The sequence below is a fragment of the Phyllobates terribilis genome, unplaced genomic scaffold, assembly GCF_046119375.1.
Source record: "Phyllobates terribilis strain yellow unplaced genomic scaffold, ASM4611937v1 Scaffold_5__5_contigs__length_657084704, whole genome shotgun sequence".
Lineage (NCBI taxonomy): Eukaryota > Metazoa > Chordata > Amphibia > Anura > Dendrobatidae > Phyllobates > Phyllobates terribilis.
The window spans coordinates 255,503,422-255,529,187 of NW_027362765.1; the positions used below are offsets into that span (position 1 = coordinate 255,503,422).

A 25,766-nucleotide genomic window follows, 5' to 3' on the forward strand; every position below is an offset into this window, starting at 1 on the left:
CCCAGGTGTGACGCAGGAAGGAATCTGCCTTTTTATCCAGAGCATCCTTTAGACTGCCCGAATCTTCCAGGGGTAGGGACGATTTTTTGGATGATCGGGCGACAGACCCATCAACTTTAGGAATTTTGTCCCAGGACCCAGAGACACTATCCTCAAAGGGGTACCTCCTTTTAGAGGATTAGGGTAACACTCCTGATTTCTCCGGCTTCCTCCATTCCCGGTCTATAAGGGTCTAAATTTTAGGATTTACTGGAAAGGAGCGTCTCTTTTTTTCCTCCAGGCCTGCGAACAATGTCTTCCAGGGACCTGGCTGCCTTTTCCTCCCTCAATCCCATGGTAGATCTGACCGCTCTGACCAACTTGTCAGTATCAATAGGGAAACAGGGCCTACCACTGTCTGATGAAGAGGAGGATGCTGAATCACTGAGGCAAAGATCCTCTGACTGGGAGGATAAATCATAGTCGGAGGAGATCGCTTTATGGATTCTTTTTTTCCCCCTTTAGTAAGCCTTTCAGGGAATCCTGAACCTCTGAACGGATTACGGACCTCAAATTAGAAGCGAAATCCGGGGTGCTCTCCGCTATGGTTTGGTTAATAGAGCTTGCACAAAGCTGTTTCTGCCAATCTATGGAAAGGGGGGCCTGGCATAAGGCGCAAACCCTGTGCTTTTTGGCGCTACTCTTCTTAGGTTCCTAAGGAATGAAGCACATAACTTTCCATTACTATTAAGTGACATTCACGAAGATCACTCACCCCTGAAGTCACAAAAGGGTACCGGATTTGGAGGCTGTGGCGAGACATAAGATGAATCCCTTCTGGATGGCCCTGAAGCGTCCGACACCTTACTTCTCCTGCTGCCGCTGCGGTTGCTGGAGCGGCCGTTCGTGTGCGAGGTGTCCGACTGCTTCTTCCGCTGGCGTTGATGAGATCGAGGGGTCAGCTGCTGCTGCTCCTGGCTGTCCTGGTCTGCCATAGCTGCTACACCACAAGAGTATAGGCAGCGTTTCACCAGGACAACCCCACCACCTTAAATAGGGCACATCCAGACCTCCTCTGGTTCTTGTGTCCTCCCCCATCCTGGCACACACAGGCCGAAGTTTAAAAAACCTGCCAGCAAGCGCTTACAGAGCGCCGCCATCTTGGATCCGGGTGCCGCCCTCCAACGTCATCGGGCACGCCTCTCCCAGCGTGCACCGCGCCATGACGTCAGGCGCGTCACACCCGGAAGATGCTGCTCCCGGCGTGCGACCAGACAGGAGCCTGCGGCAGGGAGAGGACAGCGCAGCGGTCTGCGGGGAGCCGGAGCCCTCCTCACCGCCTGCGCCCGCTTGGACACGGCTCCAGGGAACCGCTGATGGCGCTTCTGGAACCCGGTGCACAGGCTGGTGCCCGCTCTTCCACACCGGAACAGGCCCAGGTAAGTAGGACACCTTTCGTCAGACAGGTTTCCATCAAGGACAGTAAACCAACTGAAGCGAGGGAGAGGTACCGCCCTTTTATTTCAGACGGTTTCCTGTCCTTGGTGAGGCGGATCCCTCTCTCAAGGTGTGCTGTCATGGGTGAGGGGAAAAGATAATGACTGGAAGGAATCATGTCACAGGGATCATCTCCCTCATCAAACCCTCCCCCCTCCATCTCCATGCAGGATAAAGAATGCTGTGTACTAGCGAGTCCTTGTGAAGGGAAATCCTGCTGTTTATGCATAGAAGTGTGCTGCCAAGAGATCTAATCTGTGCTGAATTATGCTACTAAAGAGACTGACGTTCCTGTGCCTGCACTGTAATGAAGATTGTTGCTATAATATCCCTGAATTGCACTGGTCGTGCTTCAGATTAAATTCCACTGTTAACCTGTTGAAAAAGATGCGTCAGATGTGTCTGGTCAGCAATTGAATCTATCGTGTGCCTGAGAGAAGCTGCAGCCTATGGTCACCCTGAGTAATGGTTCCCCCAGGATTCCAACGAATTCATGAAACCCGCCTCGCCCTATCTGAACCTAGCGGCGTGGGTGTGACACACAGATCTTCTATAGATGTACGCTTGTGCAAATCCTGCCTCTTCATACAATCCTCTTCAGAGATGACAGGAACTTTATAGCCACCTATTGGAAGTATTAACCCTTTAAAGGGGAACCTGTTAGAAGCTTTTACCACCACCAGGACTTCGTTTGAACAGTCATTTTGTGCTTCACGGTGGGGTAAATCATTTAACCCCTTCGCAACCCTGGGATTTTCAGTTTTTTGCATTTTCGTTTTTTGCTCCCCTTGTTCCCAGAGCCATAGCGTTTTTATTTTTTGGTCAATATGGCCGTGTGAGGGCTTATTTTTTGCAGGATGAGTTGTACTTTTGAACGACATTACTGGTTTTACCATATCATGTACGGGAAAACGGGAAAAATTCCAAGTGCGGTGAAATTGCAATACCACAGATGTTTTTTTTATTTTTTTACCACGTTCACTGAATGCTAAAACTGACCTGCCATTATTATTCTCCAGGTCATTACGAGTTTGTAGACACCAAACATGTACAGGTTCTTTTTTATTTAAGTGGTGAAAAAAAAATCCAAAGTTTGCTAAAAAAAAAAAAAGGCGCCATTTTCCAAGACCCGTAGCGTCTCCATTTTTCGGGATCTGGGGCCAGGTGAGGGCTTATTTTTTGTGTGCCGAGCTGAAGTTTTATTGATACCATTTTGGGGTAGACCCAATGTTTTGATCACCCGTTATTGCAATGTTGTGGCGACCAAAAAATGTAATTCTGGCGTTTAGAATTTTTTTCTCGTTACGCCGTTTACCGATCGGATTAATTCTTTTTTCATATTGATAGATCGGGCGATTCTGAACGTAGCGATAAAAAAAAAAAAAACACATACAAAATATGTGTAAGTTATTTTATTTTGAATGGGGCGAAAGGGGGGTGATTTAAACTTATTTTTTTTAATATTTTTAAAAACTTTTTTTTCACTTTTTGCTTGCTTCTATATTCTCCATAGGAGACTAGAAGCAGCAACTGTCCGATCGCCTCTGCTACATAGAGGTGATCTGCTCATCACCTCTATGTAGCAGAAATGCTCCTGCGCCATGAGCGCCGACCACTATAGAGATTGACAGTGGCATTTAACATGTTAACAGCCGCGGGTGGATCGCGATTCCACCCGCAGCTGTTGCGGGCACATGTCAGCTGTAATAATCAGCTGACAAGTGCCCGGTTCAGTGTGGGCTCAGCGCCAGAGCCCGCGCTGAACAGGGGGTGACAGCCTGGTGCGTACTAATACGCCCCAGTCTGTAAAGTGGTTAAATACACCTTTCCACCTGCTTGTTTTCCATCCATCGCAACCATCCTATTTGATTGATAGCTCTAGCTTCATTAGAGCAAGAGAAAGGAGGAGGTAGATGGAAAACAAGTAGGTTGGAAGGCGTGTTTAAATGATTGACTCAGCCGTGAAGCATCGAGCGCCTGTACTTGGTTTGAACAGTCATTTTGTGCTGACAGAGTCACTTTAATAGGATTGTGTCGCTCTTAAAAGATGAGCCATTTGAGCTCTTTGTTGACCCCAAAGCACTGTTTCAGCAGCGAGAAATCACGTTTTGAAGTTGCAACGGGAAGGGCATTAGAGCGTGATGATGCACTTCTAGCTTCTAAACCTCATGCTGTATTTCCTACATAGCAGCGCCCTCCCCTGGCTGATTGAGAGGTTGTTCGCTCTGGTACATGGCCTCAGACCTGTCAATAGTCCAAGGGTGGGTGCAGATAGGTAGATAATACAACTTCCAGACAACTTTAAAACCTGATTTCACTTCTGGAGGAGCACTTTAGGGTCCTAAAAAATGGACTGGTTGCTCTTTGAATGCTGCTGCATTTCAGAGAAAAACAAAAACAGTCTTTTTAAAAGTCACAGGAGACAGCCACATGGGTGTCTATGTGGAAAGGTGGGTCCCCAATGGTTTCGGTTTCTCCCTGCCCACTCCCCAGGAGTGACCGCTCTCTTTCTATACACACATGCAGGGAGAAACTAGTCACTCAAGGGGAGTTGGGCAGTGAGAAGCTACCAGGGACCCATTTGTTTGACTAGACACCCGTATTGCTCAGCCCACGGCGGTATTTAAACCATTTTTTTTCTGTGAAAAACTGCAGTGTTTTAGTCAGTCATACCCGGCTGAGATATACAGGCAGTGACCAATACGTACATGCTATCCGATCAGCTGTTAGGTTCCCTTTAAGTGTTTTCCATTAGCTTACATCCGCAATATTATGTACTTATCTGTCTGTATCTAGCCAAAAACAAACGGAAAAAAAAAAAAAAACACACAACATATACCCAAAGTGTAAATAACAAAAGCAAATTTTATTATAAAGCCATTAAAAATTGCAGTTATGGAAATACCCACAACTAGCGCTCAATGTGTAAACAGCCAATGGGTGATACTCGAGAGTGAACAGGTTACATGAAAATATTGCAGTAAATGTATTCAGCATATACAGTTTCCTCCAATTTCTTTAAAATCCTAGGAAACTTATGATAATAAGGTCTCTAAGTAAGGATAAAAATCAGAGGAATTCTTCATACCTTGTAAACAAATCTGAGTTGTGCAACCTATGACAGTACCAGGAGGCTATTGATTGATAACACGTGGTACGTCATAATGCCATCTGTTATACAACCTTTGTCCGTGTAAACGATTTTGGCACAGTATTCTTGCGCAGCAGGAAGGGTTTTTATCTAAATGAGGTCTGTCATTGAATTCCATGCAAGAGGAAACACAACAGATTCCTTAGACGTTTTCGAGAAGACTCAAAAGGCAACAAGGTTCCTGTGAGTTCTGAGTAAACAATCACGGAGGGGCTTCCACTCCAGGCATCAGGGTATCCAACAAACTGAGTTTCATTGGGTCATTATATGTCCTTAACTCTACAGTCAATTCTGGACCAAAAGAACACTTCCTGACCCGGAATTGCTTAGATCATAATTAAAAACACAAATCAGAGGAGTCCACAGCAGCTGCTTTTCTTTTTTTGTGACTCAATGTACTGGTGGATCTGGAATTTACGGTCATCTGGACTACTAGATCTTTGCTTCAACTCCCTGCATAGGAAAATAAAAGGACACAATGAGGAAAATGTTCTGGATACTTTAAATTGACATGTGTGAGATACTGTTTTACTTCTTCTCAATCCCCATGTTACCCTCTTGTAAAACACCACCTACAGTATATTCACTCCGCTGTTTCAGAGGTGTCGGCAATGGCTCTCCTGGGGATTGTCATGTCATCAGATACATCCAGAGAAAGAGCAGCAGCAGCTCTCACTTCCTCCGAATGGAAGCAATTTGTCTGAAGGCGGGGAGAGTGAAGCCAGCACCGATTGGCCGCAGGGATCAGGTGAATGTTACACGATCCCCGGGAGAGTCAGTGCCGACATCGCTGGGTAGGCTTAATATATACACCATACTTCAGTACAAAAGGTTGGGTTGGGGTCTGACTATTGTGGCTATGTACTGAAACAGGAAATTAGAGTCTAAAAAAGCCCCAGTGATTATTAAAAAAAAATGGATTACTGGGAGTGATCGGGCAGCTCACAACTAGCAGAAGAGGCCGGGATCGGCAAAGAGAACAGCAGAAGACGGCGGCGGCGGGTAAGTATTCTTCTACACATAGGGAACATACATTGGTGATACCACTCTGGCAGTGAAATATTAAAAAAGAAAACTTAGGGCACTGAAGGCTTACCGCTAAAGTATATGGGATATGTTTTACTTGCCTTTTTTTTTTATATTAAAATTTCAACAAAATGGTAACTATACAGAAATATTACACAGATCTGCAAGGGTAAAATTGTTTGAAAAGTAAGAGGTGATTTTAATATACTTTCGATCGCTGAACTCCATAAAAATATCTAAAAGATTCCATCACGTACAGTGACCTTTGCTGGATGATTTTGGGGTCATTAGATTGGTTAGAAATTAAGGACTGTGTTGCGATTGCCTGCTGTGAAGATTTTCTGAACCCAGCTTCCAAAGAGTGTGGTGGTGTCTATAGCATATCTTTCATTTTACCTCAGCAGTATAAGAACTGAAAGCTGCATTCTGATTGTTTGCTATGGGGAGAAAAGGCAGATTTTCTTTTAGACAATTCATAAGACTGTGGTGGTGTGCCAACAATTCCTTTCAGTATTTAGTGGTTGTGGTGAATTAGGCTTCAGTTTCTAATAACATGATCAAAATGGCTACAAGATGGTGGCTTAATCCACCCAACAATTTTTGCTACATTTACAGTTGTTTTGTAGTGAAGAAGCAAAGGAACATTAAGGACTTCATTAGAAAAGTGTATTATGGAGTAAAACGAGGTGATCAGGACAAGTTGTGGGCTCCACATGTAGTGTGTTCTGTTTGTGTAGAAGGACTACGACAGTGATCTAAAGGGAAGAAAGAGCGCTTTAGCATGTCTATGAACTGGAGGGAACCACAAAATCATAGTGATACTTTTGTAGGTGCAACATGGAGGGATTTAACCTTAAAAATAACAAGGAAATCATATACCCGGACCTCCCGTCAGCGATTCACCCTGTGCCTTCACCTCCGGAGAAACGTGAAGATACACCTGATTCAGAACATGAAGAGCAGTATTCTGATGAAGACTGTCATGCTAGTTCCAACGAGCGACAGCTTTTTTTCACAGCCCAAATTAAATTATTTAGTCAAGGACTTTCACCTTCCTAAACATTCCACAGAACTTTTAGACTCTAGACTAAAGGAAAAGAACCTGCTAGCTCCTGGTACCCGTTTTTCATGGTACAGAAGCAGAGAAAAGGAATTCCTTCCATACTTTTCTCAAGACTGTGCTCTAGTGTATTGCAGTGATGCTCCTAAGTCTGATGGAAAAAATTAACATCGAATACAATGTGAGCGAGTGGAGACTATGGATTCATCCAAAAATAAGTCTGAAAGCTGTGCTACTGAACAATGACAAAGCATGCTTCTGACGCACCCCCAGGGCCGTGGGGTACTCGGCAGCCGGGCCTCTGGACGCCGGTTGGCGGGGAATATCACGGTGGCTGGCCCAATCCGTGACCCAGGGCGGTCAGTGCAAAAAGGGGTTATTTTTAGAAAGTTTGTGACGCCACCTGTGGTGTCTGGTGAGGATCACCAGCGCTGCAGCAGTCCTCTGAGGCAGATGTTAGGGCAGCTTGTGATGGGTCAGCTCCCCACAGGTGGAGCAGGCCTCAGGGCAGTATAGTGAGATAGCGTGGGTTGCGCTGTGCGTTGTAGTGCAGGGGGAACAATGGCGCCGATGAAAGAATGGACAGAGGCAGTACAGTGCAGTCATCCGAGATTTTACTCACAATTCTTCAGACAGTCCACAGGTGCACTGAACAGGTGCAGGCTTCCCGCGTCGCGCTGCGTTCACCGGGCAGGGGTTCAATCCTTCCTCAGACAGCTTGGGAATACCTGGCAGAACCCCACCTTCTCGTGTTCCTATTTTTCACATTGGTCTTTCTCCCTCCTGCTCTGCGCTGCCCACTCTCAGTCCTGTTCGGATACTCTGAAATCCCTCCTGTCCGTCGGAGTTACACAGACTTGCTTGACCCTCAGGGGACTAGAATGCGGCTGCGATCCCTCTGTCTTCTGACAGATGCGGGGCGTACGGGTGCCGTCCTGCATGCGCCGTACCCCCTAGGATCCTTTCTTAGAACGGAGCCTACTCCCTGCTCCCCTCCTGGGCCTCCTGACTTGGCCCTACTTGTGGAGCAGATCTCCTAATGAGACTCTGCTCCCGGACTGTTCTTCTGAACTGTCCCGAGCTGTTCTTCTGAACTGCTCCCTAACTCCACGGAACCACTACCCTAAAGATGGCTTCCCTATTTTATACTCCTACCGAAGTGCTCCCCCTAACTACTTCCTCCACCCACACCCACTACTGGTTCTCCCTACCTTTGGGTTCCCCCCACTCCAGCCAGAGTCAGGGCTCAGCAGCTGCGCTCTGCATGTTGCCCCTCCAGCCGGCCTGGAGCTGTGTAGTGTTGGATGCAGGTGTTTGGGGTTCCGTGCAGAACTCCCACCTTACCTGAGAGAAGGGAGACACCACACCTCTGGGTGAGGTGCAGTACCTCTGTGGTGACAACCCTCAGGGGCGCCACACTTCCGTGCCTGTAGGGCATTCTGTGCACTTGAAGGAAAGTCATGAATTCTCAAGAAACTTAACAAGAATCAAGGATGGTCAATATGTGGTGATGTGAATGTTCTGTCCTTTTGCTCCTTGGGCAGCAGGGATACATGAAGTACCCTTGATTTTTGTGTCAATGGGACAGCTGAGATAGGACTCATCACTGGAGCCAAAAAAGTTGGGCAATGAGAACATCTTTGCAACCTGGACTCAAGAACACAGTTGCAAAAGTTTCATTGATCTCACTAAAAGTTCTCCTGCCACCCATCACTCCACATGAAGCAGTTTGTGAAAGCTCTACTGAAAGAAGGAGAGACTTAAGTACATGTGTAATAAGTTTCAGGGACTGTCTGAAGCAAAACTGAAAGAAAGCATTTTTGTGGGTCCGCATATTAGGAAACAAAGGACGACGTGTTCGAAACAAAAATGAAGGCTGTTGAGAAAAGGGCTTGGGATTCTTTTAAAGAAGTTGTGAAGAAATTTCTAGGAAACAACAAAGATCCAAAAATTTAAGTCCATGCTGAAACATTTCAAAGCCTTGGGTTGTCTGATGAATTTGAAGTTACATTATTTACATTCCCATTTGGACTACTTTCCTGAAAACATTGGTGCTGTTAGCGAAGAGCAAGGAGAAAGATTTCATCAGGATATCAAGGAGATGGAACGACAATATGAAGGTAGATGAAACGTGAACATGATGGGGGACTACTGCTGGATGCTTCACAGAGAAGATCCGCAGGCCTTCTATAAGAGAAAAGATATCAAGAGAAGCTTTGAAGAGAAAAGTAAGCGGTGCAAGAATTCATTTCCAATAAAGTTGCAGAATATTCAATAAATTTTTATATATAATATGGTGTACATTTTTTTGGTACAATAAAGATTCTTCATTGTATGTAATTTCACGCGCGTTCTGTGCAAAATCCATATGTGATGTTAATAGAAAAATGAGGTGATCTTTTAAAATCAGAACATAAGAAAACATAAGAATTTCCAAAATTTGAGCATGAAAATTTTTTTTCAAATCCAATGACTTACTTGTGTGATTACCATATGTACTAGAGTCACTTACACACATCCATCACACCACAGCCACCTAACATACTTACTTGGCTACAGCCATAAATGCAAGTTCGACATTTACACCCGTCTTTGCGCTTGTCTCCATGAAAGGAATGCCATACTCCTAAGGATTAAGAATCAATATATAGATAATATAGTTCACAGTCATATGCTTTTAAGAATAAGTCACAGCTATGTGTTTAATTTAAAGCTTAAGTTCACCTTGGAACTGCATTTCGTTATTATAGACTTAATCAACCTAAAAAAAATGAGTAATACTGTAAATGCTTTATTGTGCTCATCTTTAAACTGATCACAAGTTACAGCCTGTATTATACATCTGTACTGCACTAAAAATTCTGCTGAAATCTCCCAATAAGCTTTGCTGGCTTTAGGTCTGCAAAGTGGAGATAGTGGGATGCTATTAGGCAAAGACAAATTTTCGTATGCAATAAAGGGAATCTGTCAGTAGGGTTAATCCTCCTAGGCTATCTATATGTGCATGTAGATCATAGGAAGGTTTATACAAGAAAAAAAAAATGTGGATTTCTCTGGAATAAGACATTCGATTGCAGATATCAAGGTATCATGTTATTCAGCTTCCTATGAAATACATGCCGATACAGACAGCTTAGGAGGGTTGAGCCTACTGACACATTCCCTTTAAATGGGATCCAATGGTCAGTAGGAAGCTGCTAACAAAATAAGGGCTGTTGCTTTGATGGACCTGGCTTATCTACAATGCAGGGGCAATTACTGTATGGCTAGTAGTGATTTCTTCCAGCAATGAAAGCCGATCATAGGTACTTATTACACTGGACCCGTGGCCAGACAAACTAGAATGGAAGGCTGTCACTCATGTTTAGTATAAAATGCATCAATGAACCCTTTACATATAATATATCATATGCCTGCAGTAGCTGCATTTATCCATAAATTGAATACATACTTCTATTCTGAACTCTGGTTAGGAATAGAGAACAATAAGAAACTCCAGCAAAAAGATAAAAAGTGTATGTATGAATAAGAGAATCAGCTCTGTTTCAAAACTACACTGTAAAGGTTTAGTTTTGTGTTTTTTGTTATTTTAGGCGATGAATAACCCTTTATATTGTGTTCAGACATTTACATACAGTACCTTCGCCAAAGTCTCCCCATCTTCTGTTCGAATAACTCGCCCACTGTTTACGTCACACTGAAAGCCAGAATATAACAAATCAATACTGTATCAGAAAGAATCAGAATGTGACAGCATAGTCCCATCCGGCTCATCTAACCCTCCATGACCAGCTGATTGGAGCTCTGTAGTAAAATTACTAATCATTCTCTCCTCCCTTCGGCTGGATCAGAGAGGATACAGACTTTACCTGCATAGTTTAGAGTAGCCGACATGTGGATGAAATTATAACAGGTATTCACATGCTGACAAATTTTTCCCTCAAGGAAAAGTAAAAAAGGTGTAAATATTGCTGTATGTCAATTTCTGATCCAGAAAGCACACAGATCTGTTATGGATTTTCTCTTTCCCATCAGGGAAAATCTACAGCAACATAAAAATTACCGCTTTAAAAAAATAATTGTAAATTTTTAGGAAATAGACTCATTGAAAACACCCAAACAGCACAAAAAAAACTGAACTATACATATAAATAGGGGGAACAAGAGGATCCCCTAAAAAAACTCAAAACAACAGGGTAGGAAGGGGAAATGACAGCTATATTATCCCTGTAAGACCCCAATACTAAGTTTCTCCTACCGGAGCTGCAAAGATTGGCATCCTAAAATTGCATAATGTCACGCCTGCTCAATATAGGCTAATCCCCAGTATTCCCTAATTACTTTATAGTCTATTGATAATGCTCAACCGAACAATACACAGTATATAGGTAGAGTTCCTCATCTGGTCTCCTCCTGCTTTGTCCTACGTATATAGGACTGAAGACTTCCCTCCTGATGAACATGATCTCACGAGGGAAATGTGTCAAGGTGGTAATATAGTTTTGTAAAAATGGACTCCTTTATATTAAGGCGGTATATTCTATGATTATATACTGCATGCTGTCCTAATTGATACTCACAGGCCATTATCAATAGACTAAATATTTAATGCCATTTAATTTTCTAACCTTTTAGGTTCCTCATTAGGGAACAACGCTTAGCCGATGTTGAGCAGGGGCGCCATTACACAATTTTATGGTGGCAACCTCTGTGGCTCAGGTAGGGGCAACTCAGTAATTAGGATCTTACAGGCATATTCTGTAGGTGCCCTTTCCGCTTCCTACCCTATTTATTTTTTTTTATAACAAGATCCTCTTGTTTCCCCTATTTATATGTATAGCTTTGTGGTGCTATTTGGATGTTTTAAATGAGTAAAAGATTTTCTAATTTTTTAAAGGTGCTAATTTTTCTATTACTATATATATTTTTGGACAACCTTATATTGTTCATCATATTTTCTCTGTGAAAGTCCACCATCAAAGTGTCCATGATTTTGCTGCAGGATACCTGTGGCTCTGCACAAAATCAGTATGTGCGGATATAATAATAATCATTAATGAATACTTGAATTCCACTATTGCTATATATATTAGAGATATATATTAGAGAGATATATATATATATATATATTAGAGAGATATATATATATATATATATTAGAGAGATATATATATATATATATATATATCTCTCTCTAATATATATATATATATATATCTCTCTCTAATATATATATATATATATATATATATATATATATATCTCTCTAATATATATATATATATATATATATATATATATATATATATATATATATATATATATATATATATATATATATATATATATATATCTCTCTCTCTATCTCTATCTCTATCTCTATCTATCAAGTGAGGTACTTAATTAACATTGACCACATTGCATATAAGTACCTACACGTTAATTTAATACTAATAAAGGTGTGTGGGCTTTTTTGTAGTGTACATTGGGGGTGTGGAACCACCTCCCAGGCTCAGCACCCTTATCTACACATCTTTCCCAGCAAGGTTTTAATTATGGACCATGCCTGGTTTCCCCTCACGTCCCCAATTTAGAAGAGACCTGGTTTGGCACAGTGAGGTAGGACATTAGTTATAGGGACCACCCATATAAGGTACACTGTGACGTGGTTAGATGGCTATGCATTTTGATAAAAAAAAAAAAATGTATTAATTACAATTTGGGACAAACTTGCCTTGTAGATTTACCCAGGGATGCGTAGTCTGATCGATGTAACCCAACAGGTACACAGCTGTGCAAACTGTGATAGAAACTGTTACAGTGCTGATGAGTAGGTCATCAAGAAGCATGTATGATTACGGGATCAGATGGAGATGGAGCTGCATTGACCAGAATCTGGGTATGAGCTGTATACTCCATATTTTGTTTGCATTTCGGCAAGGAAACAATGCTAGCAAAAGTGTGCACAGCCTTTAACCATGCTGCTATTTAATAGTCATGGTGTAATGCTTAATTTCTTTTTTTTGGAATATTTGTTGTTTGGTTCTTCCCCAGCAGCTGAAAGCGGCCCTTGGAAATTCGTGAGCAATTTGGTTCAGTATATAACAGTGTTCTTCAACTATAAGTATGTGTAATAATAAAGTGCGTGTGGCAGGAGGTAGACATGTCACGTATACATAGAGTAGGCTTGGGAGGCGAGTGGGTGTCACAATTCAGAGATCTGCAGAGTAGCAGGAAGTTACCAATACCTTGTTGCCGAGTAGCATGATGACCACATCCTTGTGGGCAAATTCGTGAACCTCTGTAAGCCAAGCCTGAAAAATGTACAAGTCAAAAGACACAAAAAAAAACTGACTTAAAACATATAAAAGAAAAAAAAAAAATTATGACAATAAGACACATAATACACAAACATCTGGAACATCACATACATAACCAAAGTACTAACAGCAGTGCTCGTTTTCCTAGACTAAGCGTATAGCCATACACAACACCATTACAGCCCTAGTAGCTTCTAAGTCATGTATTCATAGCATCCAGGCTTTGTGCACAGGGTGGTAGTGTATCCATGAGCTACAAAACTGAAAATTAACTGGAATGTTGTGCATTTTGAGCACCAATGTTCATATTAAGTTTCATTTTTTTCTTCCCCTTCTTCAAAGAGCCATAACTTTTCTGTTGGAGTTCGTCTTTTGTGTGCCTAACTCATTTACATTTTATTGGTATCATTTTGAGGTAAATACTACGTTTTTGTTCACCTATTACATTTTTTGATGGGTTGTGGAGTGACCAGTGTTTTTTTAATATATGTAAAAATATACACTGTAAATGTTGTGACAGAGTCACTTGTATGGTATATGAGGGGAGGCATGTGCCACGCAGGTTGCTAGCCTGTGTGAACTGAAACTAGTGGACTTTCTGCCAGCATGTTATATGCTGGTGGGTTAACTCACTTAAAGGGTGTGGCTGAGCATCCTTTAAATGTTCAGTCCTGTTTTTTTTCTGTTGTGTTTGGAGAGGCGAGGTCTCCAGACTGGACAGCCATAGCTCAGGAGGGAGCTGAAGGCTGGACGTAACCTGTGTGGACGCCCCGCACACACATATATGGACTGTACTACAGTTTATCTTTTGTTTTGTTGTTTAGCTAAGTAAGGCTGTATTTATTTTGCTGGAGTGCAGGGCTTTATGCTGTTAATAAAGCCTGTAAAGAAAACCCGGGTTCCTGAGTCTACTTCCAGAAGTGGCCGAGCGAGCCGTCCGACCACAATGTGCATACTGTATTGCAGTATATAGTCCTAATCTTGGTCTTCTATGAAACGCAGCCTACACAGGCATAAATGGCAACACTGCGGTCGCATCACAAAGGGAACATGGCGGACACCCAGACATGATCGCGCAGCTTAAATGCTGATGTCAGTGATTGAGCAACATTCAAGGGGTTAAAAGCAGCTATTAGCGCTTGCTCCAGTTGCTGTTAAGAGGCATCCTCCCCTGCCCAGGAGCTGTGGTATGATGTACACGGTGAGATACAGCCATTACACAGAGACACATTTATAGGATTATCTCAGCACAGGAACATTTTATTTAAACACATCCAATTGTGGAAGTTATTATTCCAAGAACGATTGATTAAAATGAACTTTCGTTCGTAGGAAAACCCCTTTAAAGGGGCTAAAGCTGTTGAAATTCCCCTTCTTTGAAGTCCATTTTACTCTTCAAGGTTGGTCTAAAGGTAACATTTATTTGTTTGTTATTTGTATGCGGCTAATAAGATTGGTACAGACAAATGGAAAGCTGCTTTCCTGATTTGAATACTTATCACATGCTGTCTTAGAGTTACAGGCACACACTGAAGCTGCACAGCTAAGCGTGCCCAATGACAATCTGCCTCCTAATTTCTTGAGGGGTATGTAAGTGTGTGACAGGGATAGTCATTAGCCTCTTCCCCTGAAGATGACATTCGTGAATTGCATTGTATGAGTAATGTGGTTTTATTGTGCATAGAACCTTATAGGCACTAAGGTGCACAGTGAGTGTAATGTGATGAATGTATAATGTTCCTTACGTATAACATATAGGGAAAATCTATGGTTAAGTATAGGACATAGCTATAGCATTTGGTATAGATTAGGAATGGGAAAGGTGCAGTTGAGGGCACATTAGAAGTAGGAAGTAAGATGCACAGGATAGGAACAGTTAAACGTTCAGGAACTGCCCCAACTTGGGAGGGAGAAAGAATAGTTAACAAGAGGAGCACTTCCTGATTAAAGGTAGTTAGAGGGAAAGATTACATTGAGAGAAGAGATGGCAGTAGTTTGAGGCCAGAGGGCTGGAGGACATGAAGCGCACAGGCTGTTTAGCAGCATGGATAAGTCAGCCACAAACTTCAGCAAACATTCCTGGAACGTCCGGGTTTCTATGGCCAAACCAAGGCACTGAGAAGCGCGTCTCATCTTCCTATGAGAGAGAGCTGGACAGGGAAATTGCATAAGGGAGCTGGGACGAGACTCATGGAAGCTGCGGAGCCGGACGGAGTATCCCAGGGACCAGAGATGCCAATGAAGAAAGGGATAGCTCAGGGGGAGCGGACAGCAGATACAAAAACGTGCTGTGTTATGGACTGTGGGAACAGAAAAGTTTGTGCCCAATACTGCATGCTTCAATTTCATGAAGATGGACAGTTAAGTAAACTTTTCTATTATAAAACGAATTGGGTGTCCTCTGATGTGTGTGTGCGATGGTTGCTGAAGTTGAAGAATCGGAGCAAGCACAGGCCTGCAACCAAAATGTGAGCGTTACACACCACACACATAGCACAGGAGAATCGTGACACAGTTTATTTGTAGGGTGCCAGGGTGTGGGAACACCGCAGTCCCTCGCCCATGACTACCACCCTGCACACCTTACAGGTACTTGACATGAATATTAGCAGGTGTATGTGTATATTCGGAGGTATAACCGTATTTGATAAAAATGGATCCCCACAAAGCCATGATAACACTACACCTGAGAGAAATATGCCCAAGACATGCAATAATGAAACTTGGACCCATAAAACAGTTGGTGCCGCTAGCCCATGGCCAAGGTGTGGCTGCAAAGCAGCTTTTTTTTTTTATAAAAGCCACAGTGGCTTTCTGCTATATTGTGGCTGCACAGTTTTGTAGAATCCACATATCCAATATCATCAAGTAATTTGTAATAATTTGCATGAAGCAGAACAGTGCTGTAACATATATAACGTGGCACACCTGCAGGGCAGTCTGATCCTTAGTCAGATGCCTTTGACTGAGGTGCCCTGCTATATTGGGTTAAAATCCCCTGTATTCCCATGTCCCCTCCTCCGGTTCTGGCCTGCCCAATGGTCCCCTGTTTCCTGTCCTCCTCCCATTCCCTTTCCTATAAATGTCCCCGTCTGTCATTTTCTGGTCTCTCCCCACAGCGTGGGACCCGGAGACTGGTTGTCTGCTGGTGAGAGACCGGTAAGATGACAGACCGTGACAGCCTTGCAGGGAAAAGATCAGAAAAGAGGGGGAACGCCTGGCTTACCTGCATACTTGGTGAGCCGGGCGCTCCTCCTCCCCAGCAGTCTAAACCCTCTGGCGACCAGCGACCGCGCTCGGCGAATCCGCCCGCCAGTGAGACTCAGCCCCAGTGGTGACTCATCCCGGCAGGTGCGCAAGAAGGCTGTGCGTGCGCCGGTGGAGAGATCATCCTCACAGCGGGGCGCTATGGCGGTGGCAGCTGTAAGCCTTACATGCATAGAAGGCAATACAGCTGCCACCACCACTATCATGCACGGCGCTTCCTGCGCCGGGTCTGATCGTTGCCCCGCCCACCCGCCATCATGCTTTTTCCTCGGCTGCTGCACGCGGTGTGTGCAGCAGCTCAGGGCAGGCCCCTCCCTCCTCATTCTCGGCGCCAATTTCAAATAAAGCGCTGCTCACCATCCCTCATACTGTACCCGCGGCTGCTGCACACTGTCTGTCAGGCATTGCAGAGCCGGCAGTTCCAGTCCCCACCTCACAGCCCAGTAAAAGAGTACCCCCCTCACAAAGGTTTTTTGAAGAGGCCAATAATCGCTGCATGCTGCAGAGCATTGCAGAGCCCCCTCTTTACTCCGCAGTTTGCCCCATTTTACAACAGCAGCATGCTTTTTCAGCCATGGGTGGCCATGCTAGTTGCAGCTCATCCTCTGAGACGGCTGCCAGTAATCCACAACCTCTGGCACCCTCATGCGTATTAACCCCCCCCCCCCCCAGCCTCCACTACCAATCAGCTATCCATCACAGTCAGTGATTTTAGCCACGTCACCACCCTCACCCTCCCCACAGCCCCCACCCATCCCGCAGGTTCTAGCCCCCCTTCCTAATTCCCTGACCCGATCATCTCTTCCACAGCACCTTTGGTGCCCTCTGGCTCTGATATGGCATCTATTCCCATTGCTGGTCCATCCGCCGGTGCAGGATCTCCGGCTCATCATCGCCACCATTGCGGGCGCGGTACCCGCACCGCGGATTCTTCATCCCCTTCAACTTCCTGCAGCCCAATTCCACACAGACATTCTAAAAAGTCGCATAAATGGTGTACCAGGCATTCTTCACATAGCTCAAGATCAGCCAGAAGGAGCTACCGCTCTAGGTCCTCGCTCCGGCGTTCAGTCATCCATGGACGAGTAGTCTAAATCTTCAGCTGATTCGCAGGGGTGTTCACATAGTCATTCACAGCACCGTGACAAGGCTCCCGGACTTCAACGTCAGGATGGTATAATCACTCCCACTTCGGTTCCCGTCCCGACGATTCAGCAAGGCTGCGGTGAGTACCAATATTCTGGGGCTTGGGGGGGGGGATGGTTCATCACCGGTAGTAGCTCCCACCTCAGGTAGAAAAATTTTAGTCAACGCACTTATGTTAATGCAGAACTCCCTAGTTCAGCGAGGTCCCTGCTAGCGTACATAAAGACGTTTTCTTCTGTGGTATTTGCCCATTAGGATCCCACTTAGATGAGTAAACTCAAAATAAAATTTGGTCAAATGAATACATTGATATTTGGTCACTGGTTTCCACTGACCAACACACGATTGACAAGGAACGCTGTGTGGCCGATAGACCTTATGACCGCAAACCAAAGGTCGCGAGGACTATGAATAATTGGCTTCAGGCCTTTGTTATGGGATGCATCATGGGTCAGAGGCACCCTGAGCGATGCTCAGAGATGTTTGTTTATATAGATTCAATATATAAATTCTTACAAGTCCCATGGAGGCAGCGCCTGGTGGCGTTATGATGAGGATTTTAGAAGGCGCTTGTCCTTTCAGGCTCATTTGGGATTGGGAGGGGGGGGGGGGGTAAAAGCCACGGATACATGGCTCAGATTAATGATGGCCCAAAAGGCTTCATCTTCCTTTCAGTCAACAGCCCCTGGCCCCCTCGTTGGTCCAGAGTCAGCGGCCGTTCAGACCGGGCACATGCTGGCTTTTCAATCAGGGGCACTGCCGTTTTTACGGACTCTGTAAATATAAACATGTGTTCTGCCTGCGGAACCCCCCATGCAGCCATTAAATGTTCCCGCCCCTCCACAAAGTTTCCAACAATGCCCTCTGGTCAATCAGAAAAAAAGGACTCCAGTGAGCGTGTCCGAGATGGGGCTTTGGCTCAACCTGTACCCCAATAAAGAGGCAGGGATCCAACTTCGCTTTGGTTTCTTTATTCCTTTCATTTTCAGCAGGTTTCCCGGTCTTTCTTCAAATCTAAAATCTGCCAGAGATTTCCCCCATATACTGTCTGAGAAGCTTCAAAAAGAAATATCTTTGGGAAGAATTAAGTGTCCTTTTTCAACCCCTCCGTTTTACAATCTACGGGTATCGCCGCTAGGTATTGTACTGAAGGAGGAGAGCGGAAAGTTTCGTTTGATTCACCACCTTTCACATCCTAAGGATTACTCGGTTAATGACGGCATTTCTGATAGTGACGCGTCTGTCACATATGTTTCCCTTGATAGAGCAGTCGCCCTGGTCAGGGATGCCGGTCAAGGAGCTTTAATGGCAAAATCTGACAGTCGGCTTTTCGCCTCTTGCCGGTTCATCCTGACTGTCATCTCCTCTTAGGTTGCTTGGTGGACGGGCAATACTACGACACTTGCCTTCCAATGGGTTGCACCATTTCTTGCCATTATTTCAAACTGTTTAGCTCCTTCCTTGAATGGGTCATTAAGTATGAAACAAATTACTTTTCAATCATTCATTATCTTGATGATTTTTTGTTCGCTGGCCCTCGGGATTCCAGTTCTTGTCAATTTGTTCAAAACGAGACATAAAAGAACAAAAAGTGTTAGAGTTCCCCTTTCCATTGAAAAAACTGTTGGACCAACGTCTTCTCTATTTTTCCTGGGTATTGAAATTGACTCAGAAATGGTTTTTCGTCTGCCTGAGGACAAGATTTCAAAATTATTATCTATCATTAAAGGTTTTTTCGCTGTCAAAAGCGTCACTCTGCATCAAATGCAGTCCCTGTTGGGCCTCCTTGTTTTTGCACGTCGGGTCATGCCCATGGTAAGAATTTTTTCTCGCTGTTTGTCCCTTTCTACTAAAGGCATAAAGCTTCCCCTTCACTGGATCCATATAACCCTCCCTTTGCAGGCTGATCTGCTGGTTTGGCAGATCTTACAATGGCCGTACTCGTTTCCAGTCAGCAGAGTCTTCTAATGAAGATCTGTCTTTTTTTCTGATGCCTCAGGATCCTTAGCTTTTAGTGTGATTTTTGGAGAACAGTGGTGTGCTGAAAAGTGGCCCGAGTCCTGGCACTCCAGGGACTGGGTCAAAAATCTTACAAATGCTGGAACTTTTCCCCATTGCAGTTGCAATTTTTATCTGGGGCCCCAATTTGCGCAATAAGAGCATCTGCTTTTCGTCTGATAACATGAGTGTAATCCATGCGATAAATCATCTTGCATCCTCGTCCATTCCGGTGATAAAGCTAATTAGGTTTTTAGTATTACAATGTCTATCTTTCAACATATGGTTTCGGACACGCCATATTCCTGGTTCTATGAATGTGGTCGCTGACTCACTTGCGTTTTGATTTGCAGACATTTCGACAGCTGTGTCCCAGTGGCCAGTCGGAGGGTCTCCCATGCCCATCCAGTGTATGGGAGGTGGTGGAGAACAGCTAATGCTGCTGGTTAGATCATCTGTAGCCCCAGCGACATGGCGGGAATGAGTGGCTTGTATTTGTAGGTAACAAACCGGTTTCCTCTTCCGACTCTGCCCGTTTAGAAGTTACTATACAGTATCTTCTTTATCTTCACAGTACTGGTGCCTCAGGTGCGGTTGCCCAGAGCCATTTGTCAGGTTTGTCTTTTCACTTTCAGCTCCGTGAATGGGTGGATGTGACAAAAATTTTTATTATACGGCGGGCTGTCAGGGGCTGGAGCAGGAGTCACCCCCGGGAGGAGAGCAGACGGCCCACTTCCTTTAACCTCCTTAAGCGCCTCATTGAGTGCACCTCTCCCGCTGCTCCTCTCCTTATGAGGTGTTTATTTTCAGGAGCTTTTAGTCTTGCATTCTTTGGTGCATTTCGCATTAGTGAGTTGGTATCAGCTTCTAAGCCAGTGCTTCTCAACTCCAGTCCTCAGGACCCCACAACAGATCAGGTTTTCAGGATCTCCTTAGTATTGCACAGGTGAGAGAACTTCAATCACCTGTGCATACTAAGGAAATCCTGAAAACATGGCCTGTTGCGGGGTCCTGAGGACTGGAGGTGAGAAACACTAAGCGAATCCCAGGAAGCCTTCGCCATGACTATGTATCCTTCTGTCAGGGTGACTTACATATTCGCATACGTAAATCTAAAACAGACCCTTCAGGCGCAGGGACATGGGTCTCTTTGTTTTCCATTCCGGGCCAGATATGCCTACTAACCTTAGTGACGAATTTCCTTCAACACAGACGCTGTGGTCATTCATTTTTGTCCCATGAAGACGGTTCCCCTCTGACAAAGTTTCAATTTCATTCCCTTTTTCATAAAGGCCTGAGTCTACTAGGTCTTTCCCCGAAAGATTTTGGCACCCACTCGTTTAGAATTGGGGCGGCTACCGAAGCTGCTCGAGTGGGTTTATCCAATGTCTATATTCAACGGATTGGCAGGTGGCGTTCTGCTTGCTTTGCGAAGTATATCAGACCGGATTTGCTAATTTATTAAGAATTTTTTCCCTTAGGTGCTACGAGACCTACTGTGTGGATCCTAGGTGACTCCTACATTTTCTGGGCCGCCCAAAGAGCAGACAGTCGTCCAGGAGAAAGAGGACTCAGTTTTCGGGGTTTGGAGGTGTTTTGGAAAGGCATTCGTGGCCTAACCTGGTCCCAAGTCCTACCGGAGATTGTGAGGATTGCTCAGCCTGCCTCCTCCCCAGTCATCCTTGTTGTTCATGCTGGCGGGAATGACCTCTGCTCCTTCCGCCTGGCCGAGCTGCTGACGATGATGCGGTCAGATGTGGACAAGTTTCACTGCTTCTTCTCAGAGCTGGTTTTGGTTTGGTCCGAGGTTATTCCTTGTGTTGTGTGGCAGGGTGCTATGGAGTCGGCGGCTGTTGAACGCTCTCGCAGAACCCTCAATGCTCGCATGTCCCGCTTTGTGCATTTCAAAGGGGGTGTTATATGACACCGCCAGCTTGAAGGGGACAATTCTAGGCTCATGCTTAATGAGGGTGTCCATCTCACCAATATCGGCCTGGATATTTTCCTGTCCGGCATCCAGGATGGTATTGAGCAGGCGTTGATGCTAATGGGTTGGGGTTGGAGCACAGTTTAGCCCTGCGCCCCTCCTTGGCGGTCAGTTATGGTATTTTATGTTTTAATGATTATTCTCGCCGGGAGTCTGGGTGTTTTGCACAATTTTGCACTTACAGTGCTTCTGGAACAGAGCTGTTCCTTAACCGTTTACATCCATTTTGCTGTGACCGACCTCCAGCCATTAAAAGTTGTTTTAAAAGTTATATTGTGTGGTCTTGTTTATTCATGGGAATATTGTTGCTGTGGGATTTGGGTTTCATCAGTCTTACACTTTGTGAGACACCAGCCTCGGAGTCTCCTATTAGAAGTGAAGTTTGACTGCTGATGGCACTCTTCAGTTGACCAGAGAGGACAGTGCCTACAAAGTGTCTCATTTTGGAGGACTCAGTAAGTCAATGCAGTACTTGGACAGACCAAAAGCAATTTTGTCACTTTGTTGTTATGAAAAAACACCTTAGTTCTCAAGAACAAGAGGATTTTTAATTTTATTTACTGTCTAGGTTACCTGTAGTCTATCAGAGGTGGCTATTTTGCTAGATAAGGAGTGCAGCATTTGCAAGCGCTTTACTATAAAGCTTGTAAGTGCTGCACTGTAGCTAGACCACGTGATCTAGTTATCTTCAGTGCTCCTGCACTCCTCTGATACTGCAGAGGTAAACGTGCCTCTGCAAACCCCTAGTGGGTGAGTGTAGTGAATAACTCCTTTTGTAATTCTTTGAATGCCTGAATTGTGCATCGCTCCCTTACAGGTATCACATTGCAACTGTTTCCCAATAAACCTAGGAGTTTGTGAAATTATTAGATAGTAATAGGAAACTTTTAAGAAAAAAAAAAAGATTGAGCACCATCAAGCTTACACATACACTTCAAACAAGTGCTGACTTGACATAGGTAGGACACGGACAAGGGAAAGACAGCTTTAGTTTTTGGAGAATTTTGTTACATACACGGATGTTGTCAAATGAAGTCTTGCTTGTGATATCATACAACAGGAGCAGAGCTGGAGGGTAGGAGAGAAAAGTTACCAGCACCTGTCAATGTTTCTGCCATCTCATAACATCAGCCAATTCACATACCCTGAGCGTCCCTGTAATACGCATGGGTGACACTTCGAAAGCGTTCCTGACCGGCTGTGTCCCAGATCTGCAGGATGGGAAAAGTAAACAAATTTTGTATGATACGAGTATGACAGCCAGTCACGGACTAATAGTCTTGTTTGCATGAAGGATATTTAGAGCTTATCTACTAGGCAACAGAATATAAACTTCTGCATTAAACATCACATTACTCTAGGTCAACCATGCAGTGTTAATCTGTGCTGTTACTATTCCTTCACCATCCACAACCCATATTAACTAGGACTAGAAATAAGTCTAGTCAGGGTATCTCCAATGTGCATCAGCAGACCCAGAATGGGATAAAATAGGATATTTGTCAAGGAAACCATACAATTCCTAAAGCTGACCCTACAAAAACCTGCAGGAGCAACTATGGGCATCCAAAGCTCCACGTCTGAACAATTTGATTGGTGCAGTATTCTGTATTGATTAATTTCTTTAAAGATTATTCCCACAATGACAATATTTTTTACAAAGCACAGTGTACCTGCATACCTAATGTTAATATACAGTGCAAGCCCAACAAAGTTTCAATTTTTTTTTTTTTTTTTTTTTAAATCTCCTTCTGACCCTCTGCAGAGGTGTATCTAGGGGTGTGAGGGCAGGCAGGGCAGTTTTTCAGAGCTGAATGGGCAGTCATCTGCAGAAACTACACAGTAGCAGCACACAGCTTCTCTTCAGTGCTGCAGGCCCCACCCTCTGCTCCGTACTTCCTTATAGAGCTATATATGGGTAGATCTCAACATGGAAACATTTATTTAGATGGAAGTGGCGACCATTGATAGTAATGAATATTGATCAGAAAGTGGGTCACAGTCACGACATTCTAAACTATGTACTAACTCTACATTTCACTGGCAGTTCATGGGCAAGGAGGGTGCAATGAGTGTCTAGGGATGTTTTACTAGACAGTGCACAGGTGCATGTCTAAGTTTTCCGTAAATTAGATAAGGTCATTAGGTGAAGCTAGTGTCCGTGGGATCTTTAGCATAGCATGACTGAGAATGACTTAGGATTGCTACTTCCAATAGGTGGCGCTATAGAGTACAAGTCCTCTTTTTCTCTGAAGAGGCAATTTGCATATTAAATTTCCCAGAAGAGCATTGCATGGCGAATAAGCCTCCTTACCTTGATGTGCCAGAGCTGGTGTGTCACTCTCCATAAGGAGAAACGCTACACCTTAGACCTCAGTCCAGAGCCTCTCCCCTAGCCAAATCAGTTCTCATACTTTGCACTGACGAGGGCCAACAGCCCGAAACACCGTGTCTGCAAATGGAGATTCTGATTTGGCTTTTATCCTAAGTCATATTGCACGATTCGCTAAAGGGTTGATTGTGACTTGTAGGATTGCTACTTCCAATAGGTGGCGCTATAGAGTACAAGTCCTCTTTTTCTCTGAAGAGGCAATTTGCATACTGAGCTATGCTAAAACTCAGAAGTCAGATTTATTAGACAGGGTCATTATGTGACTCCAAGCATGAGCAATGAACTGCATTAGAAATGGTGGAGGATGGATACAGTGTAACAGAGGGTAAAGTGAGCCCTGATCGTGGGAGGAATCATCATTATGTGGAGGGAGTTGATATTTAAGTCTGCATTGATTTACAGCTGTTATATTGGCACACATGAATAATTCTGTATGTACAGAAAACAGACCACATTAGGATTTTGAAAATAACCATTTAATCCATTTTTATGTGACTAGAGCAGTTTCTCGTAATGCACAGCTACAAATCTTATGCATAGCCATCAAATAAAATTCTGTCTGCCAGCATTTAACACTATGAGGAGCAGGCTGAGTGATGTTTTAAGATTTAGTTAACATGTATAAACAGCATGTAAACTATAGTCAAGCCAGTGACCTGACAGTCAAGGAAAGGAAGGTGGCGCTTGGCAAAGAATAGAACCAGGAGGCAAAGACTTGGGAAGTGCTTGGTTCACACCCAAAGAACATCAGCCTCATTTGTATATGGCTTTAAACAGCTCATCTTTCAATGAGCTACAAGGCAACATAAGTGGTTTGAGGGTGTTGATTGTTATGACATTCATTTTAAGCCATGTTCACACATTCAGGATGCGCTGCACACTCTAAACTGCAAATACAGGAGTAAAGAGATTTTTATTTTGTTACAAAAAAGCTCCAAGAAAAAAAAAAAAAAAAAAAAAAAAAAAAAAAGAGCATGCTGTTGATTTAGATATCTGCAGTATGCTCATTGTAATGCTGATTTAAACCATGGATTTGACTTTGTGCAGTGCTTTGTAATACAGCAGCGTAAAATTCACAACTAAAATCAGCAACATCTGTACTGGAAACTGAAAATCGCTTTACCCTCCAATGCAACTTCATATTGTATATGGGGCTCACTTGACATTAAAATTGATCGCTGTACTGAGCTTGGTTCTTGCATACAAGTAATTTTGGTGGTTCTGGTGATTAATGCATCATCAGAACCACCATAAGTACACGAATACATGTACTGAGAGTGATTCTGGTGATGTATTCATGTACGGATGGTGGTTCTGACGATGCATTCATGCACTGGTGGTGGTTCTGGTGACATATTTACTAATTATGGTTTTGGTGACGTATTTACTAATTATGGTTTTAGCGCCATATTCATGTATTATTGATGGCTCTGGTGTTCTATTTATATATTGATGATGATGATTTTGGTTTCATATAAATACATCACCACAATCATCACTACATCACCAGAGCAATCAGAAGTACATAAATACAGCACCAGAATGACCATCACTACATGAATATGTCTCTAGAACCACCATCAATTTTGTGCAGTTGTATTTGTCGAATGATAAATGCAAAAAAAAAAAAATTTAAAAAAATCATACGGATCCCTTTATTATGTGGTCTGTTTAGTTTTCATTAGGGAATATGCCAAATGGCGGTACAGATTAACTGAAACCTAATGGCCCCCATTATAGTTAAACTATATTAGTTTCCATGACTCTCCTTAGGTCGGACATAAAATATAAGACGTCAGATGAATATCGCTATTTGTCCCTTGTATTGTGTAACTGGCCTACAAACAATAAAATTATTCTATATCAAACTTCAAAACTGAACTCCCTGTTAAGCCACACCACTAAAAGCGTACCAATTTTTATTTTTTACGTTTGCCGGTAGT

General features: G+C 43.7%; 1 protein-coding gene across 5 annotated transcripts in view; it reads right to left on the reverse strand.

Annotated features, from left to right (window-relative positions):
* Window positions 1–4,356: 4,356 nt before the first annotated feature.
* Window positions 4,357–25,766, reverse strand: part of RAB37 (RAB37, member RAS oncogene family) — a 128,679-nt gene continuing 107,269 nt past the window's right edge. The window contains exons 4-9 of one of the 5 annotated variants that reach the window (XM_073684071.1): window positions 22,576–22,642; window positions 22,447–22,499; window positions 12,962–13,027; window positions 10,354–10,410; window positions 9,263–9,339; window positions 4,365–5,080 (exon numbers count right to left, since the gene is read on the reverse strand). In XM_073684071.1, the coding sequence (XP_073540172.1) occupies window positions 4,978–5,080; window positions 9,263–9,339; window positions 10,354–10,410; window positions 12,962–13,027; window positions 22,447–22,499; window positions 22,576–22,642 (423 nt within the window). In that variant the 3' untranslated portion in view covers window positions 4,365–4,977. Of the gene's footprint in view, window positions 5,081–9,262; window positions 9,340–10,353; window positions 10,411–12,961; window positions 13,028–22,446; window positions 22,500–22,575; window positions 22,643–25,766 lie in introns of all 5 variants that reach the window. The other 4 variants (XM_073684069.1, XM_073684073.1, XM_073684070.1 and 1 more) reach the window with 4 other exon arrangements.